At 49.3% G+C, this 20,912-nt stretch overlaps 1 protein-coding gene and 1 long non-coding RNA gene across 3 annotated transcripts; one reads left to right on the plus strand and one right to left on the minus strand.

The window, feature by feature from the left end:
• Positions 1-653: 653 nt before the first annotated feature.
• LOC308573599 lies at positions 654-10,166 on the plus strand. Of its 2 annotated transcripts, XR_014002126.1 has the most exons (4): positions 654-988; positions 2,541-2,618; positions 8,037-8,066; positions 10,030-10,160. It is a non-coding gene; the product is annotated as an uncharacterized lncRNA (long non-coding RNA). The 2 variants fall into 2 exon arrangements; XR_014002127.1 differs by lacking the exon at positions 8,037-8,066 and having other exon boundaries at positions 664-988; positions 10,030-10,166.
• CIMAP1C (ciliary microtubule associated protein 1C) lies at positions 5,035-20,103 on the minus strand. Its single transcript, XM_081170671.1, has 5 exons — positions 19,803-20,103; positions 10,035-10,204; positions 8,901-9,011; positions 8,157-8,270; positions 5,035-5,784 (listed from the first exon to the last, which is right to left on the minus strand). Exons 1-5 carry the CDS (start codon positions 19,997-19,999, stop codon positions 5,300-5,302), a joined length of 1,077 nt encoding a protein of 358 aa, XP_081026797.1. The 5' UTR covers positions 20,000-20,103; the 3' UTR covers positions 5,035-5,299.
• Positions 20,104-20,912: the final 809 nt, after the last annotated feature.

The raw sequence follows: 20,912 nt of genomic DNA on the forward strand, positions 1-20,912 counted from the left end.
CACTTCCGCTAGCTTTGTCCCTTTCCTAAATTGGCGCCGGCGGCGCTTTCTGCCCTCTTCCAAAATGGACTCACTTCCGTGGTTATTTCCCTCTCCTAAAATGGCGCCGGCGACGCTTTCTGCCCTCTTCCAAAATGGAGTCGCTTCCGTGGTTATTTCCCGCTCCTAAAATGGTGTCGGCGGCGCTTTCTTCCCTCTTCCACCATGGAGTCACTTCCGTGGTTATTTCCCTCTCCTAAAATGGCGCCAGCGTCGCTTTCTTCCCTCTTCCAACATGGAGGCACTTCCGCTAGCTTTGTCCCTTTCCTAAATTGGCGCCGGCGGCGCTTTCTGCCCTCTTCCAAAATGGACTCACTTCCGTGGTTATTTCCCTCTCCTAAAATGGCGCCGGCGACGCTTTCTTCCCTCTTCCACCATGGAGTCACTTCCGTGGTTATTTCCCTCTCCTAAAATGGCGCCAGCGTCGCTTTCTGCCCTCTTCCAAAATGGACTCACTTCCGCTGGCTATTTCCGTCTCCTAAAATGGCGCCGGCGACGCTTTCTGCCCTCTTCCAAAATGGAGTCGCTTCCGTGGTTATTTCCCGCTCCTAAAATGGTGTCGGCGGCGCTTTCTTCCCTCTTCCACCATGGAGTCACTTCCGTGGTTATTTCCCTCTCCTAAAATGGCGCCAGCATCGCTTTCTGCCCTCTTCCAACATGGAGGCACTTCCGCTAGCTTTGTCCCTTTCCTAAATTGGCGCCGGCGGCGCTTTCTGCCCTCTTCCAAAATGGACTCACTTCCGTGGTTATTTCCCTCTCCTAAAATGGTGCCGGCGGCGCTTTCTTCCCTCTTCTACTATTCCCTCACATCCGGAGCTCGAAGCAGGGACTGCCCACCCACCGAGCTCGGGGTACAGGTGCTGGGCTTGCTTCGATCTCCTCCCTGTCCCCGGGGGCTCTTTTCAAAAACCTCTTGCCCCAGCCCCAACGAGGTCATCGTCTCTTCCCGGTACAATGTATAATTTATTACCTTTCTTAAGATAGCTCCTTTTAAGGTCCCAAAATAATCTGCCAGGTGGTCATGGCCAACCTTGATGCTGCTAATGACCTACCATGCTAAATTTTACCAAAGACTAAAGAAAAATGCATTTTAAGAACAGGGGCTAATTTGGAAGCTGTCTTACAAATGGAAAGCTTTCCTTTTCTAGACTTTAGAAGTTTTACGCATGCACACATTTAAAAAAGGTGTTTGATGAATTAATGGTTAAAAAGATAAACATAAAGGTAAAGGGACCCCTGACCATTAGGTCCAGTCGTGGCCGACTCTGGGGTTGCGGCGCTCATCTCGCTTTACTGGCCGAGGGAGCCAGCGTACAACTTCCGGGTCATGTGGCCAGCATGACTAAGCCGCTTCTGGCGAACCAGAGCAGCACACATAAACGCCGTTTACCTTCCCGCCAGAGCGGTACCTATTTATCTACTTGCACTTTGACGTGCTTTCGAACTGCTAGGTTGGCATACAGAGCTGTAAAAGCATTATTTTTAAAAAAGTGAACAGCCTATATGAAGTATGGGGAAAGGGTAAGGCCAGCAATTGAACCAAACTTTAATTTTCTGGTATTTTTAGCAGTCATTCAAATTGCAGAACTAGGATTCTACGACAGCAGCTCATGCCACAGCTTTGGAATCCATTGTCGTTTCTCAGAATATAGGAAGCTGCCTTAGAACCATTAGTCCATCTAGATCCAAATTGCCAACACTAGCATAAGCTCTCCAGGCAAAAATCATTCCCAGTCCCAAGAGGCCCAGGTGGCCTCAGTAGCACAGAGAGCCTTCTGCTAGCTTCAGTTTGTGGCCCAGCTACGCCCCTATCTGCACAGGGATAGCCTCACTTCTGTGGCCTATACTCTGGTACCCTCTAGGTTGATTTACTGCAACATGTTATACATAAGGCTGTCTTTGAAGACGGTTTGGAAACTTCAGCTGGTGCAATGGCCAGATTGCTCACCAGAACAAGATGGTTTGAGCATATAACACCAATCCTGGCACAGTTACACTGACTACCGATTAGTTTCCAGGCCCAATTCAAAGCGCTAATGTTGAGCCTTACACGGCTCAGGACCCTTAAGGGCCACTTCTCCCCATACAAACTGATCCAGACCTGCACCGTTCTAGTCTCTGAGGCCCTTCTCTATGCCACTCCTCCCAGAAAAATTTTGAGGGTGGCAACAAGAGAATAGACCTGTTCTATGGTGGGTCCCTGATATGGAATGCTTTCCCCAGAGAAGCTCACCTGGTGCTAATATAATAATTAGAGACCCAAGGTGTGTGTGTGTGTGTGTGTGTGTGTGTGTGTGTGTAGTGCTTCATTGTTTCACTGTTAACTGCATTTCACCTCTTGGATAGAATGCAGAAAGGGAAATATTTGTTTTCTGTGTGAGGTTCATGTGGCCTGCATTTTACAACCTTATGCTCTCTAGGCCGTAAACAAGAAACCCTATCTACCCTGAAAATGGTACAAATGGTCATTAAGGATGTTGTTCTCAGTTCTTTTTTTTCAGGGGTTACTCAAGGATACGCAGTACCTGTAACACTTTTTTTGTAGTTAAAAATGTGGCACTTACTGTAACAACTTCGTGGTGAGTACATGCACCTATTTTTATAGAAAAAAGCACTGGTTCTCATTAGCATCAAAGTGTAAATCCAAGTATCTCCTTGAAACTTTTTGAGATGGCTCAGGGATGAAGGGAAGTGAAATAGGGACTGGAATGTAAACAATACTGATGAAGACCTGGTTGCCAGGCCAATGGTGACAGAAGTGTCACCATAGTCTCCTTCTTTGGAGGTCTTTAAGCAGAGGCTTGACAACCATATGTCAGGAGTGCTCTGATGGTGTTTCCTGCTTGGCAGGGGGTTAGACTCGATGGCCCTTGTGGTCTCTTCCAACTCTATGATTCTATGATTCATTTCTATGATTCTAAGTGGGACATTTGAGGCCAAAGGGCTGGGCACATGTAGGCCACTGCAAGGTTATTGTGGGAGTGAGGATACCAATAAGGAGCCATATGTGCTTTACTTCTCATGACCTGTAACCTTTCCTGTTGTATGTAGAAGGATGTTTGTTTTAAGAATGTTTAGTTGTTTTTTATGGCTCTTTGTGTGCTGCCTGTATAAGCCTTGTTCTAATTCTCCTCATGGCAGAGGACAACCACGTTAAGTTGATCTCTGCCCTATTGCAATACTTACAATAAACATTGAGCCCCTCCTGGATGCTGGACTTGAGTTCATTTCCTTAGCTCCATGTTTGATTTAAAGTGTGGTTCTGCTCCTGGGTAGTGAACATTATCATGGGAATTGGGGTTGCTTGTGTGTAAACCTCCAGCCATTCCCAACTGCTTGGGGTGGTTTCGTCTTTCCCTGGCTGAGCAGCCCTTATGCGCTGCTGCTCAATCGCTGGCAGAATCCATCAGTGGGTGTCTCCTAAATTTCCTCCAGCATAAGAATTCCTTAACGGACAACTTTCGCCTCGCCTCTCTGCGCGGAAGCCTTCTGCGCAGAGTGGGCGTGCCAAGCGGTGGTCCTCCACTCTCCTCACTGGAAGAGTCTCGGAGCCTCCCCTCCGAAGTGCTCTCTGCCTGGTGTCACCTGGACTTCTTTCCCCAGAGGACGTCCTCTCTCTTCCCTTACTCGTTCCCTTTCCTGCAGAATCTGGGAGCCTAGCCTCTCCACTCTGCTCCGATGTCAGTTCCCTGACAAACATCATTGCATGTCTTTAGACATCAGGTAAAATCATTCCGGTTTACCAAAGTCTATGGCTAGTAAATAATCTATGGCCTGTGAAAGTGCAAGAAAGGACTGCTATGGTTCTTTACTATTAGACTGTTTGTCAGTATGCTTCTTACTATGTTTTTAGTATGTTTTATCATTGATGTTTTGTAATGTGTTCCTAATGTTGTACACCACCCTGAAATCTTCTGCTAAAAGATTATATAAAAATTGAATTATTAATATTAATAATAATATTTCACTCATGCACTTGCAAAGAGGTTGGATAAAGTTGGCTGGAAGTGCTGTAAAAATGATACATGGAGCAAGAGCAGCAAACAAATGAGAGAAAGGAGGTCAGCTTAGTTCCCGTCTGGTTTATAGAAGAATAGAATAGTGGGAAAACATTCCTATTACAGGATAAATAATACATTGAAAAAAGGCAGTTTAGAGCCTGGTTCTTACGCATTCTTATTGTGAAGTGAGTGAGTTCCCAAGAAAGTGGTTTTTGGCTTGTGGTGCTCATCTAGATTAGGAGGAGAGAGCTAAGAACCAGCATTTCTCTTAGAGGAAATTCTGTGTATGTGTTGTGGGCAAGAGGCACCCTCAACCTCGAGACTGATGTGAAATGCCATAATTTCACCACCAGCAGACAACAAGACAAATAACATATTTGCTGGCAGGAGACAAACTGTAGCAGAACAGAAATGGTGCTGCATGCAACAAATAAGAGGTTAGGATAGAAAATGATACCTAAGCAGCCCAGTCTCACTCTCCCTTTCATACATTGAATCACCTGGGTATGGAGGGGGAAGGGATGCACAGAGCTCATGATCATAATCAATGTAGCCTACATTTATCAATTGAGAGCATAATGAATGTGGTTTGATGATAGGCATGTTAGAAGGTACATTAGTCATCCCAAGCTGACAAAATCCAAAACTGCGATCTAAATTGGATTTATTTATTTACTTACTTACACAAAGCAAGTAACATGTAAACAAGTTACATAGACTGCCCTATAAATTCACTCTTTGGAAGGCTCTTCAATATACACTGGTAAAACACAATATTAAAAACAGCTCTCTCATTTTGCATTTCATTCTCAGTGTAAATAGAATAGTAGCAAGAAAAATAAATATTTATGGAGCTTTGTAAAAAAAAAAGGTAATACTTACAAAATTATAAAACTATTTCTTATATGAGCAAAAAGAGCATCTTAACCTTCTTCCCAATAATCTTCTGTAACAGAAAGCGAATTAAGTGGTGGGGTGAGAAACACTTCACTAGTAATGCACACTGGAAGGAGGAAGGATAGAGAAAGGATTTTGCCAAGAACCAAGGCAGACCCCCTGTCTCACAAAGGAGGGCTATCTAGTCCCCCTCCCCAATTACCTGACCCTGGCATAGCCCAAACGTGTTCAAAGTTCATCAGAATCTCTCCCTCTGAAACAAGCTATTTACACCTGCTTCCTGACACTGTGTCACAATGGAATTATTTGGAGGTGGGTCTACCCAAAGGGGCAAGTCACCTCTGTGGCCTGTGAGTCCACCCTCACTCTTTGAGTAAACAAACTGGAGGTGTGCCATGAGAATACTCAGAGTGACGAATCCCAAGACTGAACCGTGGGGCTCTGGGTTTGTCGGTGGTGACCAGCTCCGCATTGTAGTCAGGGGGTCCTGGTGTATAGTTCTTGCTGGAGGAAGCAAACCTTTGGGAGATGCTGTAGGATGGCTGGTGGCACAGGTAAACATCTGGTTCAGGTATGGTATACATTGCCGGGCCAGGCCCTCTCACCAGGTCTTTAGCATAGCCCCACACAGAGGCACTGGATGCCATTGAGAGGCAGGGAGCTGCAGGTTTGACAGGCAGCTTTGGACCCAGTGTCTGTGGAAGGGTGTATTGGTTGGGTGCTGGGTTTGGGCTGCTCACCCAGTAGTGCGTTCGAAGGCCCATAGTGTACGCTGGTGCATTCGACTCTTCAAGTGGGTGTATCTTCTCCACGTAGTACTCATTTGGGGCAGGCGTACAAGATATAACTGCAAGCCAAGAGCAGATAGGAGGTGACACCCCTCACTTGGTGCTCCCCACTGTCGAGCATGTGGATAAACCTGTGGATACATCATATCCTACAGGAGCACAGGAGGAGGCAGGAATGATGGACGTAAAATCTGACAGGTGAGAAACATTGAGGCTTAAAGAGAAGGAGCAATCTGCCATGCAGGGTTTGATTGTTTGTTAAGTTGCTGTTTTACTTGCTAATGTTAGGAGTAAAAAAACCCCACTTATTGATCTATTAGTAGATCCCAAGCTGCCATTGATGTTTCTCAAACGAAAGGGAAAAGCATTCCCCATGTATTTGCTACAATACTCTGCTCCTCCTTGTAGATGACAAGCCTTGCATATTCTCTCTCTCTTTCTCTCTCTAAATTTGAGAATTCTATTTGTTCTTAAGCTGAATCATTTGTAAACTGTTGTGACTTTGAGGATGTTGGAGGAAGAGGCACTATCCTCCTTGCCTTGACTGAAACCCCCCCCCCCACTTTTAAAAATCATGGCATTGTCCTCCAATGTCCTCTCCTAGCAGCCTTTCCAACTAAGTGCATCACCTGTGGAGTTAAGAGTGCACTGCTATTAATCTCTTCCATGACATCTTCCCTTGCAATTCACTGTCATTTAGTGTTAATTCCATAGGTATCCTCCAGACTACTTCCTAGATTATGACTCTAAAGCAACATGACCCTCTTGTTTTCCCTTATACTGTTTTTGGTGGCTCTCCTTTCTGTCCGTTCATCAGCCACATGCTCAACATCTTATGGTCCCTTGGCATCAGGAAGATGAGACTTCCAGCGTGATTGACCAGAATGCTGCAACATGATTGCTGGCAGGAGTGAGACCTTGTCAGCATATAACACCTGTGCTCAAAGATCTGCACTGGCTGCTGATTTGCTACCAGGCCAGGTTCAAGGTGTTACTATTGATATATATAGCACATGGAAGAACCCTTTGCCTAGAGGACTGCCCTCTGTAAAGTAGGACACTTAGATACCCTAATGGTAAAAAGTGTTTTTCAACCCAGTTGACTTGGTGGAACACCAATCAGGAAAACTATATTTCCCCCAGTTCCTTGAATGCCCCTTTATCCAGAGCAGCCCCACTCGGTCAAGGCCAATAGCTGGAAAGCAATAGGGATCACACACACACATGGAATGAATGGAGGGATGGATAGGCGTCACAGACTCTTTTAAACTACACTTTGATATCAGCCCAGACAATCTTCCACATCAAACAGCCCACTTAGGTAAGGTCTCTGTACATAGCTGGTTTTCCTGTCTGGTTCTTGACACCCCCTACTCAGAAATAATTTTTTTATCAAAGAGTGAATAAACTTTTACAGCCTATGGACAACACTCCCATGCAGTCAACCTTCCAGGGCCTGCAAACCAGTGGGGCTGGGACAAACAGTGAGTGTGGCTGATAAAAAAGAGGGTGAGGCCACCTGTCTCTTTTTCATATGCTTCTCTCTGTAGTGCCAGATCTAGGGCAGTGCAGGCTGTTCCCCTGCTCAGGGTGCTGAGCCAAGGGGGCATAAAATAATAATAGTAATAATAATATTGGTAGTAGCAATAATAATAGTAATAGTAATAATAATAATTAATACTTATATTCATGTGGGTACCTACTGAGAAACCCCATTAAAAAGCAACTGTACCAAAAGGAATTACTGTGGAAATAAAATATATTGGGGGAAGTGCCAAATTTTGTCCTCACTTAGAAAACCATATTACCAGTCTACCCCTGCTCTCTGTTATTCAAACACAAATCCACATGCATGCAGGTAAAAGGTAAATGTAAGGTAAAGGACCTCTGGACAGTTACTGTAAGCCCAGTCAAAGGCGTCTATGCGGTGTGGCGCTCATCTCACTTCAGGCTGAAGGAGCAGACAGCTTTCTGGGTCATGTGGCCAGCATTCTGGTGCAACGGGACACTGTGATAGAAGCTAGAGTGCATGGAAACGCCGTTTACCTTCCCGCCGGAGCAGTACCTATTTATCCACCTGCACAGGTATGCTTTCAAGCTGCTAGATTGGCAGAAGCTGGAACAGAGCAAGGGGAGCTCACCCTGTCTCAGGGATTCGAACCACCAACCTTCTGCTCGGCAAGCCCAAGAGACTCAGTGGTTTAAGGCCACAGCTCCACACATAATGCTCCCACACATCCATTTTCATGCACAACACACCTGCTCATTCAATCACACTCATTCTTTTTCTTTCCCTCTCTTGCATGTTCAGGGATTGACCAACAAGCCTTCTTTGCACAAGGTGAGAAAGAAACATTTTCACCACAAAATTGCACAGATGCCACTCCAGCCCCATCTTGACCATCATAGTATCTCTCATCTTTCAACTTACATGGCCGCTTTCTCTCTTGCACCATGCGGAATGAAACTGGTCTCCATATCCCTAGACGGGAAATGCTTGGGTCCACATAGTAGCAGGGCCCAGGACTCTCTGTGATCGAGATCACTTGCAAAGGAAAGAAGAATTGTCTGCATGAGGCATGGTGTGGATTCTGAGCTTGGTTGCAATGACTGACTTCCTGTCCGATATCAATTAAAGGCACCCACTAGCTAGATAGCAGTGAATATGTTAAGCTCCGCCCCCTTCACTTCCATTCCTGTTATCCTTCAACATGGCTTAAGTGTAGATCATCCTCTTCCCACTAAGGTCCACAGCTGTACAACTGAGAACCCTGATTTTGGTGCAGCCATAATTTTACTATGAAGGGCCCTAAATCAGCAGTATAAGACCCTCCAGCCCTTGTTGGACTATAACTCCTATCATTCTTGACCATGCTGACTGGGGCTGATGGGAGTTGTAGTCAAGAAACAACTACATTAGCCACCTACATGCAGTGCCATTGATCCAGTTGGAATGGAAACTTTGGAAAGCCACCCAGCTCTTGATCATGGATCACCCAGGTCCCATCAACTGTGGCCCCGATAATTAGAGAGTCCCAAAAACACAGGTTGTCAATCTCTGTTCAAATGTTTTGCCAGCAAATTTAACAGTTGTTTAGCCAGCTTCACCCTGTGGGTCAGTTAATGCTATTGGGAAAACCCAAATAACACAGAACCTAACTTGTCAGCATCTTACATCTTTCATTGGATTTCACACGCATTGTGTAGGCTGGCTCCGCATACTTGGTGAAGTCATGGTCCTTAATGCCAGTGAGAGGCTGCCTACCATACTTCCCAGGTCCTGGCCCTGCAAGAGAACCACAAGGGGGGGGGTAAAATAATGGGAAGACAACCCGGAACCATTAGCATTTGCAGATTATGAGCTGCCACACTGGGTAATAGTAAAAGGGCAAAATGGAATAATATATTGTGTTGAATAATATATTGAATAATATATTGGGTTGTGGAGCTACAGCTCTCCAGGTGTTGCTGCACTGCAACTCCCATCATCTCTGACCATTGAACCAGAGTGGCTGGGGCTGATGGAAGTCCCACAACATACTTTTCTTCTCCCTCTGGTAAAATCTCGCTAGCCTTGGGCCAGGATATTTGCATTGCAATAGGAAGTGAGCATTACAAGGCACCTGAATTCTTCTGTGGCTCGGACTATAATTCAAGCCAGAGAAGATTTCCCATTTTACTCAACCACCTATGCTCTGCCTGTAGTCTCCCAACCCCCTTCCTTCATCCCCTTTAAACAAGCGTTACCCTGGTAGGACAACAGCAGTGGTGACATACCAGCCACAGGAAAAGGAAAAAAAAAAGGGGGGGGGAATTATTATTAGCCTGACTCCCTCCTTTGGCAATCTTCACAGAACTCTAGCCCAATGGTTGCCATCAATTTGATTTGAATTAATTTTATAATGAAATGATTTTAGAATGTTGTATTATTTTATTGTTGTTAGCTGCCCTGAGCCCGGCTTCGGCTGGGGAAGGCGGGATATAAATAAAATTTATTATTTATTATTATTTATTAACAAGGAAATATGCACTGTCTCGCATGCTAGCAGTACTCTTGGAAGAAAGTTCTGATGGTGACTGAGAAATGTAGATCAGTTTCCTTCTTTGGTTTCCACAAGAACAAAAAAGGAACCCTGATGGATCAAGCCAGCCAGCCACCGAGTCCAGCATCCTGTTCTCACAGGGGCTAACCAGATGCCAGAGGGTCTTTCAACAATGCTGTTGAACACATCCAGACTGGCAAAGATATGGGTACCTCTGTATTCCTGATCTCCTTCTCTCTCTTGCCCCATCTATTCCCACAGCTCACCTTTATACTTGGCACTGATGGACGCATACTGCTTCTTGATGGCCGGCACTCTGGCTGGATGCTTAGAGATACCAGAAAGACAACTAACAGGCTGAGCTGCACCTTTGGCTCTGGAAGTCGGCATTGGAGTGTGCCCACTGCAGTGGGGAGTCGTATGTGTCACCAGTGCTCTGGGGAATGAAAGTAAATGAATGAATGCAAGTCCAACCTGCAATAAAATGTTGCACCATGGAGTGTTGCAGCTCAGGGTTCCAGCTACTCCGTTCTACCCCACCCCAAACAGTATTCAATTTCCACTAAGTATGCTAAGTTCACATTGGGCTATTTGGGGAGGGGGGAGTGTTCTCCTCTGAGGGATCTTATCCTGTCCTATCCTATCCTGTCCTATCCTATCCTATCCTATCCTATCCTATCCTATCCTATCTTCAAACCTTGCCGTTTTCTCCAGGCTTGCTGAGCCCTCCGTCTTGCACAGATGGTGCTGTTTTGGCCACATAAGGACCATAAGTGTAAAAAGAATGGAGATTGCTGCTTGTTTATGTGATTTAACGGCATGTACCTAGGCCAGGGTAGCCAACATCCCAAGAGCTTGTTGGACTCCAACTCCCATCAGCCCCAGTCACCATGGGATAATGGGAGTTTTAGTCCAACAACAGACAGAGAAGAGCCCCTTTGCAGCCCCTGCACTGTAAGGGCTAAGGGAATGAGGGTGAATCCAGAGGTCTGGGTGCCTTTGTTTATTTAAACCAGGAATGGGAGGCTCAGCCCAGGAGCCACATGCCACCAACCAGACCTCTCTCTCTCTGACCATTAGCACTCTCTCCAGGTCACAAGCCTCCCTGCCCCTGCTTTGTGCCCTCTTCAAGTGCTTTTGCCTGGCTGGAATGTGAGATCAAAGCCTCTTGCTTTCCTGGATGAAGATGGGGGCAGGGGTAGGTATAGAAACTTGGGGGGTATGTGGAGCTGGATTATAGCCTAATGCACAAACAGTCCCTCCTGTTGCTCCACCCAGTTTTTGTATCTAACCCCATTCAACACTGGTACATGGCCCTCAGATGGTTATCAAATATGGCCCTTGCACTAAAAAAAAAAAAGGTTATCCACCCCTGATTTTACTGCCTCCCCAGCCTGCCTTTCAACAACAAGGTCCCCAAGGCAGCTCAGAACAATTTAAAATGAACAACATGGAATGAAATTGCAACCATAAAATATAATTACTAGCAGCTCAGCAACAGTAGCATGATCCCAAACAGCAGAAGGAAAACAATAGAGATGATTAATAGCAAAATAGCCGAGCATTGTGGGCTGGCAGGGCGCAAGATGGCGGCGGTGCTGCATACCATGTGTTGGACAAGTAAGGGGTTATTATGATGACTGGAGGATGGTACGTGATGTTAAGAGAAGGAAGATGGCTTTTGAATATGCAGATCAGAGGCTGCGGCTGAATTCCCTTAGGAAAAACAAAATTTTGCCCAAAGAACTCCAGGAAGTGGCTGAAAAAGAGGTTGCTGTCCTTCCCCGGGACACCTGCCCAGCGAGGATCCGTAATCGATGTTGTCAGGGGTTTAGGAGCAGAGGCACGGGCAAGGGAGGAAACAGAGAGCGAAGGGGAGGAGGCAGAAGAAAAGATGAGTGATGACGACGACCCGAGATCTCCTAGTCTTTCCAGTGAATCAGAGGATTCACAGAAAGGAGCACCAGTGGCCAGGGCAAGGGGGGCACCCCAGGAAGATAGAGCCAGAAGGGACTCAGGGGGGAGCAGCTGGAAATCGGGACCAGCGTCACCGCCAGGAAGCAGGGAAGAGGAAGGGAGCCAGGGGGGAAGCGCTGGCAGCTCACCACAGGAGGGAGGGCATGAGTCAGGAGTGGCCACACCTCCATCGGGGAGCGAAGAAACGGTTAAGAGGAAGGTGGAAGGTTGGGCGCGCGCGCCAAGTTCAAATGCAGAGGAAGGCGGCGCAGTAAGCAGCCCCGAAAGGGAACCAGGTCCTAAAGCCCGGCGCAAGGAGGCAGGAGGGTCCGGGTCAGCGTCAGAAGAATCCCGGAAGGAGGAGGCCCCGGGGGGTAGAGGGACCCAGAGGAGGACAGTCAGGCGGAAAAGGTGGAGCAAGGCTAGGATATTAAGTTGGTGCTCACGGGGCGGAGACTCAGACGGAGCTTCGCCGATCTAGCTACTAGACGTAGAGTTTGCGCGCAGCAGCGTGAGAATGGAAACTGTAATTCAATAAAGACTTTTACTTAATGATCGCTGGCTAGCGTGATCCTCTGTGAGCTAGGATCTTCAAGCAGCTCTGACAGTAAGCTCCGTCTCCTCATTGTGGGCATCTACAGCCTCGAGGAGGGGAGAGAAACAGGTGCCTACTAGCGAGCTCACGAACGGCAGACGACATGACGGCTGAGCAGCAGATAGAGGACCTCAGAAAAGCAGTGGCACAACTGAACGCCGAGGTTCTCGCATCCAGGAAGAGAGAGGAGGAGGCAGCTGCCGCCTGCAGGGATCTCCAGGTCAGGTTAGACGTGCTGACAAAGCAGACACCCCGGCAGGAGGGAATTGGGTTGGCGAGACGGGCAGGCGGGCTAGTCTCTCACTTCGATGGGAACCTGCAACAGTATCCCAACTTTAGAGCCGACGTACTGTGCGCACTGCAACTGCTGCATAAAGACTTTAGAGATGAACAAGAGAGAGTGGGGTTCATCATGTCCCATCTGCATGGGGATGCGAAAGCATGGCTACGCAATTTATGGAGAGATAAGGATCCGGCGCTCCAGAATGCGGATGCCTTTATTAAAGCGATGGATGGGTGCTTTTTATCAAGTATTGACGTGGATCTTGCACGGAAGGAGGTGCATGGGCTGAGACAAGGGAGGGCCAGCGTCAGGCAGTATCATGCCCGCTTTTTCGCCTTGGTCAGTGCCCTGGAATGGGACAGAGATTCGGCTCCTGTAAGAGACCTCTTTTGGGAGGGGCTGCACAACTCGATTAAAGATGAGATCGCGAGGGGGGAGAGACCCCGAACCACCCAGGAGGTCGTTCAGAGGGCACTGGCAGTGGGGGTGAGGCTGGAAGGACGTCCGTGGAGCAGGGACGAAGGGCGTGGAGGGCGCGAACCAGCCGGGGGCCCCTCCTTCCTTCCCAGAGAAGCAGCGCGGGCGCAATCCACGCCTCCGCCAGGAGGAGGAGCCGAACCTATGGAGGTTGGAGGTGCAAGGGCTCAGTCAGCAACCAGAGCCCTAGCACCGGCAGCAGTGAAAGCGAAGCCTCCTAGAGGGAACAGGAAGTGTTACGTCTGTGAGGAACCAGGGCATATGGCAAAAGAGTGTCCCCAGAGGCCCCACAAGCTCACTGCAGCCTCAGCAATGGTGACTGCAGCAACGCAGCAAGGAGGACCACAGCAGGGAAACGACGCAGTCTGGCTGGAGGAAGAGGCACTGGGGCCCAGCCAGACGTGTTAGTGACGAAGTCCCCAGAAATTTTGCAGCCCGTGAACCCCCTCCCGCCCAAACCAGTAGTGCGGCTCACAGCATCTCTCCAGCTGCCCAATGGAATCACCATAGACGTGCCAATCACCATCGACTCAGGCAGCAATGCGGACTTTATAGGGCAGGACTTTGTCGACAGGCACGCTGTGCAGTTGCTGCCAGCCACACTGCCCCTGCAGGTTGTCACGGTGGATGGCAGGGAGCTGCTCGGGGGGCAAGTGGTGAAGCAGACGCCACCAATGGTGATGCGACTTGGGAATCACAGAGAAATCATCAGCTTCAACGTCACTCAACTATCTGACACGCCCGTTGTATTGGGCATGAGTTGGCTGGACAAGCACAGCCCAACGATGGCTTGGTACCAGAGGCAGCTGACCTTCGGCTCTTCCTTTTGTGCTGAACACTGCATCGTGCCCAGGCAGGAAGGAGAGGAAGAGGAGTCACAGCTGCTGCTAGGCACGCTGCAAGCGATTCCCCACAAGTACGCTGAGTTTTTGGAAGTTTTCTGCGAGAAGGAGGCAGACAGGCTACCCCCTCACAGACCATATGACTGCAAAATTGACCTGCTGCCGGGGGCGGCGCTGCCTAAAGGGAAACTGTATTCCATGTCAGAGGACGAACTGCAAGAACTCAAGGAGTTCATTGATCATAATTTGCAGCGCGGCTTCATCCGGGAGTCCAAGGCAGTGGGGGGCAGTCCCGTATTCTTTGTTAAGAAGCGGGACACGCCCCAAAAGAGACTCGTAGTGGATTACAGGATTTTGAACAGTGTGACTAGGCCATCGGACTTCCCCATGCCCCGAATTGACGACCTCCTCGCGAAGGTACGGAAGGGCAGAGTGTTCACCAAGTTGGACCTGCGGGGGGCGTACAACCTCATTCGCATGCGGGAGGGTGATGAGTGGAAGACAGCCATGTTCACGCCCCTGGGGACCTACGAATATAGAGTTATGCCTTTTGGATTGCAAAATGGCTCCCACGTTTTTCAAGCATTTATGCATCACGTGTTGGCGGGACTTCTCTACAAGACGTGCGTCTGTTTCTTAGATGACATCCTGATCTTTTCGGAGTCGCAGCAGGAGCATGACAAGCACGTCAAGGAAGTGCTGAGCAGGCTAAAGCAACATAGGCTCTACGCCAAGCTGGAGAAGTGCCAATTTGACGTGACGGAGGTGGATTTTCTGGGCTACAAGCTGTCTGACAAGGGGCTCGCCATGGACAGCGCCAAGGTTCGAGCGGTGTTGGATTGGAAGAGCCCGCGCAACCGGAAGGAGGTCCAACGGTTTGTCGGCTTTGCGAACTTCTATCGCAAGTTTATCAAGGGCTTCGCGATGCAGACGGCGGCCATCACAGACACGCTTAGCTCCAAGAAAAAGAAGTTCATTTGGACAGAGCAGGCGGAGCAGTCCTTTCAGGCACTCAAGCGTCTCTTCGCGTCGGAAGAGCAGCTGCTTCATGTCAACCCCAGCAAGCCGATGAGGGTGGAGACAGACGCTTCGGACAGAGCCGTGGGGGCGGTCCTGCTGCAGAAAGACCCGCAGGGGGTGTGGCGACCGGGAGCGTTTTACTCCAGGAAGCTCAGCAAGTCCAAGCAGAACTACACCATATGGGACAGGGAGTTGCTGGCCATTCATGCAGCGTTCAAGGCGTGGAGGCACTTTCTGATCGGCGCCAAGCACACGGTGCAGGTTTGCACGGACCACAAGAATCTAGAGCACTGGCGCACGGCACAGTTCCTGAACCAGAGGCAGATACGTTGGGCTGAGTTCTTTGCGAACTTCGACTTCCGAATAGAGTATGTCCCGGGGGACACCAACATCATGGCAGACGCTCTCTCCCGTAAGCCACAGTATCTGGAGGACGCAACACCAGCGGCCGCCATGCACATCTTCGCACCGACAGTGTGGGCGTGCGCCGCGGCGACCGTGGACCTAGAGGCGGTGCGGCGAGCGTTGCAGGGGGACTCCTTCGCACAAGCAAAGATGGCAGAGGTGCAAAGGGGCAAGGCAGCGGCCGACGGTTTCCAGCTAAGAGATGGATTGCTCATCCGTAAAGGGGCCATCTACGTGCCGGGAGACGAACTTCGAGCCAAGGTGCTGCAGCAGCTGCACGACGCGCCCACGGCCGGGCACTTTGGCAAGGAGAAGACGGTGGAATTAGTAGCCAGGGATTTCTGGTGGCCTGGAATGAGAGGGGAGGTCGCAGACTACGTGGCGAGGTGTGACACCTGCCAGAGGGCCAAACCAGTGCACAAACCGCCGGCCGGACTGTTGGAACCGCTGCAAACTCCGGTCGAACCTTGGGAAAGGGTGGCCCTGGACTTTGTCACGGATCTGCCCAGCTCAAGGGGCAAGACGGCAGTGCTGGTGGTGGTGGACCTGTTTTCCAAGATGGCGCATTTCATCCCGTGTGCTAAGGTGGCCACGGCGGAGCAAACCGCCAAACTGTTCATAGACCACGTGTTCAAGGTTCACGGTCTGCCACGGTCTATTCTGTCCGACCGCGGGCGGCAGTTCATCTCGAACTTCTGGCAGAAGCTGATGGGCTTCCTGAACGTCAAGATCAACCTGGCGTCGGCGAGACACCCGCAGACCAACGGGCAAGCGGAGCGGGTCAATGCCATCATGCAGCAGTACCTGAGATGTTATGCAAATCAACAGCCTGCGACGTGGGTGGATTACCTGCCGCTTGCAGAGTTCGCCTACAACAACACGAAGCACGTATCCACGGGGGTCACGCCGTTCTTCGCCAACAACGGGAGGCACCCCAGAACCTTCCCGGGACTGGAAAGAATGGGGGAGGGGGAGCCGCAGACAGCAGATGCGTTCGCGTCGGAGCTGCAGGAAGTCCACGATCAGCTGAGGCGCCACCTGGAGCTGGCCAAGCACGCATACAAGGTACAAGCAGACAAGCACAGAAGGGTTGGAGAAGAGCTCCACGTGGGAGACTGGGTTTGGTTAGCGGCCCACGCAGTGCCGGCCAGGTCGTTGGCCAAGAAGAAACTAGGGCATAAACAACTGGGGCCCTACCAAGTCGAAGAGCAGGTCAACCCGGTAGCTTTCAGACTGGCACTTCCGGAGGGTTCCAGAATGCATCCGGTATTCCACAGATCGGTGCTCACTCCCTACAAGGCACCGCACAGGTTCCAGGAACCCGGAACGGCGCCGAGTCCGGCCAGAGACAGAACAGGGCACGCGGGAGCGGCACAGAAGGAGCGCATCAACGAAGTCACGGAGATTTTGGACTCCAGATGGGGGGAAGAGGGGGTAGAATACTTTCTCGCCAAGGAGGGCACCCCGGCCAGTGCGAACAGCTGGGTGCCGGGCTACGCCTTAGACGAACCTCTGCTCAAAGACGAGTTTCATGCCCTCTTCCCACATAGACCTATGCCAGCAGACTTTTTCGACGACTGGCTTTTCACGCCCACGCTTTCGGCCAGCACGTTCCGGGGGTTCGACTCGGACGAGGAGCCGACACGAGACGTCCGTTCCCCGGAGGGGTCACCCTCGGGATCCGCCTCAGAACCCTCGTATTGGTGGGACGATAGGCCAGAGGAGCAGTTCCGCAGAAAGTGGCTGGAATGCTCAGGACGAGCAACGCCGCCAGGAGGAAGTGAGGGAGAGACGGACATGGACATTTTCGGGGACGACCCTGGTTTCGAGCACGGCGGCACAGAGATGGAAGCGGAGGTGACCGTCGTCGACGAGAGCAGGGAGGAAGAACCGGAAGACTTCAGATGGAGGCCCGCCACGGGAAGCGACCGATATCCGACGTTCGTCCCTTTGCAACAGCAGCCCCCAGCTCCAGCACCGGAAGGAGGGGAGGGGGGAATGGGGGGCTTCGGGGGGGGATGGATGTCAGGGGTTTAGGAGCAGAGGCACGGGCAAGGGAGGAAACAGAGAGCGAAGGGGAGGAGGCAGAAGAAAAGATGAGTGATGACGACGACCCGAGATCTCCTAGTCTTTCCAGTGAATCAGAGGATTCACAGAAAGGAGCACCAGTGGCCAGGGCAAGGGGGGCACCCCAGGAAGATAGAGCCAGAAGGGACTCAGGGGGGAGCAGCTGGAAATCGGGACCAGCGTCACCGCCAGGAAGCAGGGAAGAGGAAGGGAGCCAGGGGGGAAGCGCTGGCAGCTCACCACAGGAGGGAGGGCATGAGTCAGGAGTGGCCACACCTCCATCGGGGAGCGAAGAAACGGTTAAGAGGAAGGTGGAAGGTTGGGCGCGCGCGCCAAGTTCAAATGCAGAGGAAGGCGGCGCAGTAAGCAGCCCCGAAAGGGAACCAGGTCCTAAAGCCCGGCGCAAGGAGGCAGGAGGGTCCGGGTCAGCGTCAGAAGAATCCCGGAAGGAGGAGGCCCCGGGGGGTAGAGGGACCCAGAGGAGGACAGTCAGGCGGAAAAGGTGGAGCAAGGCTAGGATATTAAGTTGGTGCTCACGGGGCGGAGACTCAGACGGAGCTTCGCCGATCTAGCTACTAGACGTAGAGTTTGCGCGCAGCAGCGTGAGAATGGAAACTGTAATTCAATAAAGACTTTTACTTAATGATCGCTGGCTAGCGTGATCCTCTGTGAGCTAGGATCTTCAAGCAGCTCTGACAGATGTGTTCTGACATCCCGTCCACGAGCCGTAGTGTGGCGATGGAGGATAAGCCGAATTGTCTTCCGCCATCTGGCTGACCATGCGCAGCTCTCTGGAGTACAGAGAGCATGTGGTGAGCCACCACCAACAAGGCTTTTCTTCAAAAAAGACAAAACTGAGTTCTATTTCAACTCCTAGGATGAATTAAAGGCACGTTATATAACTTGCAGCATGTAAGGAGTCTGGAGGGGGGGGGAATAGTCCCATTGGTAGAAGACGCTTAGCTAGAAGGGGGCAACCTTGTTTAATTTTGTCAAACCTGCCACACTTGCTCCTCTTGTATATTTAAAAATGACATGGAATTTTTTTAAATAAAAAAATAAATTTAGCAAAATAGCCATGTAGAAAACACACCAAAAGAAACATGCAAGGGGAACCAGCAGGCAGGAGTTGGGGAAATAGTTTCATGTGTGTTGATAGCATTAAGCAAAGCCCCAATAAACAGCGCTTAGTTTAACTATGGAACTCCCTCCCACAGGAGGCAGTGCTGACCACCAACATGGATGGCTTTTAAAGAGGACCGGATAAATTCACAGAGGAGGATAAAGCTATCAATGACAACTAGTCAGGATGACTATGTCCTGCTTCTGAATACCAGTTGCTGGAAACATGGGAGGAGAGTGCTTGGATCTTGCTTGCAGGTTTCCCACAAGCATCTGGTTGGTCACTGTGAGAACAGAATGCTGAACTAGATGCCCTTTGGCCAGATCCAACAGATTCTTATGTTCTTACGTTCTTATTTGTTGGCAGCAAAGCACACTCACCATTAATGTGTGGAATTTGCTGCCACAAGACTTGTTGAACCTAGGATAACTCAGTTGGTGCAGCATGGGACTCTTAATCTCAGGGTCATGGGTTCGAGCACCATGTTGGGTAAAAGATTATTGCATGGCAGGGGGTTGGACTAGATGACACTCATGGGCCTTCCCAACTCTACAGTTCTGTGATTCTATGATGGACGAAAGGCTAGATAGGGATCTCCAACCTTTTCAGTAACATGCATTTGGGGACCCATTTCTTCATCATTGACCATATATTTGCATGGTGGAAGTATTGGTGGAAGTCCTGACCCACCAGCTGAAGACCTAGATGGCATTGAAGGGGGAGTATTTATTTAGCTAGTTGTTTTCTTACATTTATATCCTGCTTATATTTGGCAATATAAGCAGCTGCCGCCTGCCCTTTTCCAGGTACCAAAATACTGATTCCAGACATTCCAAGCATAAGTCTGACCCTTCCCCCCGGAAAACCACAACTGTGTCCACCCTAATCCCAGAGCCCTTCAGGACAGAGGAGCAGAATGAAGGGAGCACCACCTCCAGAGCATGAGACCAGGCCTGATCCCTCACCCTGAGCACTTTGGAGGGGGTGGGGAATAGAACTTAAATACAGGGCACAAAAACAATGCCTTTTGTCATCTCCTTGTTAGTGGCATGGTCTGTGGGGCAGCATCTGGAGAATACAAACAATTTCTTCTGTGTCTTTCTAATTCTCTGGAGGGGCTGCAATGCCACGTTTCTAAGAGAGGTGGCAACTGGCCTTTGCATTGCTATGCTCCCTAACCCTAATCATGCTAATACACAGCAAACAAAGGTCTTAGGATTTCAGTTACCAATCAAAGTAGCAATTGGTTGTGTCAGTCACCCATACCGCTGATGCTGCTTCTCTGGATGGAATGGAAATCTGGATGTAGATTTCAGATAAGGAGTGGGGATGTTACTCAGCTTTCCAATTCCTCCTCTACCCCCTCCTTTTTGGAACATAAACAATGCCTCATGTTGCAATTCGCTCCCAGGTTGCCCAGGCGATGCTGATGCAAGTGTGGAACCAGACTTGTTTATTTCCATATTACCATGGTTCTGGCAGAATACTCTCCCTCCCTCCCTCCCTCCCTCCCTCCCTCCCTCTCTTTGTGTGCTGCTAATACAAGTCCTCCTTCCTTGCAAGTTACCAGCCACGGGGGGGGGGGGGGGAGAGCCACAACCCCAAAATACCACACTTCGTTTCATAACACCCATGGGCATAGCTAAGGGGGGGGGGAACAGAGGGCAGCTGCTCCCTATCAAATAAAACAATAGAAATACTTAACTGACCAATCATGTCAGTTCTTTTTTTTAAAATGATATTTATTAAAGTTTCAAAAAAGGTTACAAAAAAAGAAGAAAAGAAAAAAGAAAAGAAAAAATACAAAATACAGAAAAATAAAAACACTTAAAAACAAATCAGTCTTTCATTTACTTGTTTCCCTGACCTCCTCACACTTCCTTTTTTGTATTCCAGTTCAATTAGTTAATTCAGCAAATCCTTTCCCTCTTTGCTTTTATCCTAATCCTTTAACTTAATATATTGTAACTTTGGATTCTCACCTGTTAACAAACCATTTTTACATACTCCTTTATAACATTGCTGCTAAAACCACTTAACTTCATTCTGACATCATTCTAACATTCATTAATTTTGCAGTATTTCTGTAAATAGTCTTTAAATTTCTTCCAATCTTCTTCCACCGACTCTTCTCCCTGGTCTTGCATTCTGCCAGTCATTTCCGCCAGTTCCATATAGTCCATCACCTTCATCTGCCATTCTTCCAGCATGGGTAAATCTTGTGTTTTCCAGTGCTTTGCGATGGGTATTCTTGCTGCTGTTGTAGCATACATAAAAAAAGTTCTATCCTTCTTTGGCAACTATTGGCCTACCATGCCCAGGAGAAAGGCCTCTGATTTCTTCAAGAAGGTATATTTAAATACCCTTTTCATTTCA

The sequence above is a fragment of the Podarcis bocagei genome, assembly GCF_964188305.1.
Source record: "Podarcis bocagei genome assembly, chromosome: 14".
Classification (NCBI taxonomy): domain Eukaryota; kingdom Metazoa; phylum Chordata; class Lepidosauria; order Squamata; family Lacertidae; genus Podarcis; species Podarcis bocagei.

Coding starts and splice junctions, on each gene's coding strand:
- CIMAP1C (XM_081170671.1), bottom strand. CDS start 19,999: ATGGAAATAAACAAGTCTGGTTCCACACTTGCATCAGCATCGCCTGGG. Junction 8,271..8,900: donor TGTGAAATCCAATGAAAGAT/GTAAGATGCTGA, acceptor TTCCTTTGCAAG/TGATCTCGATCACAGAGAGT. Junction 5,785..8,156: donor GCAAGAGAGAAAGCGGCCAT/GTAAGTTGAAAG, acceptor CTTGGCTTGCAG/TTATATCTTGTACGCCTGCC.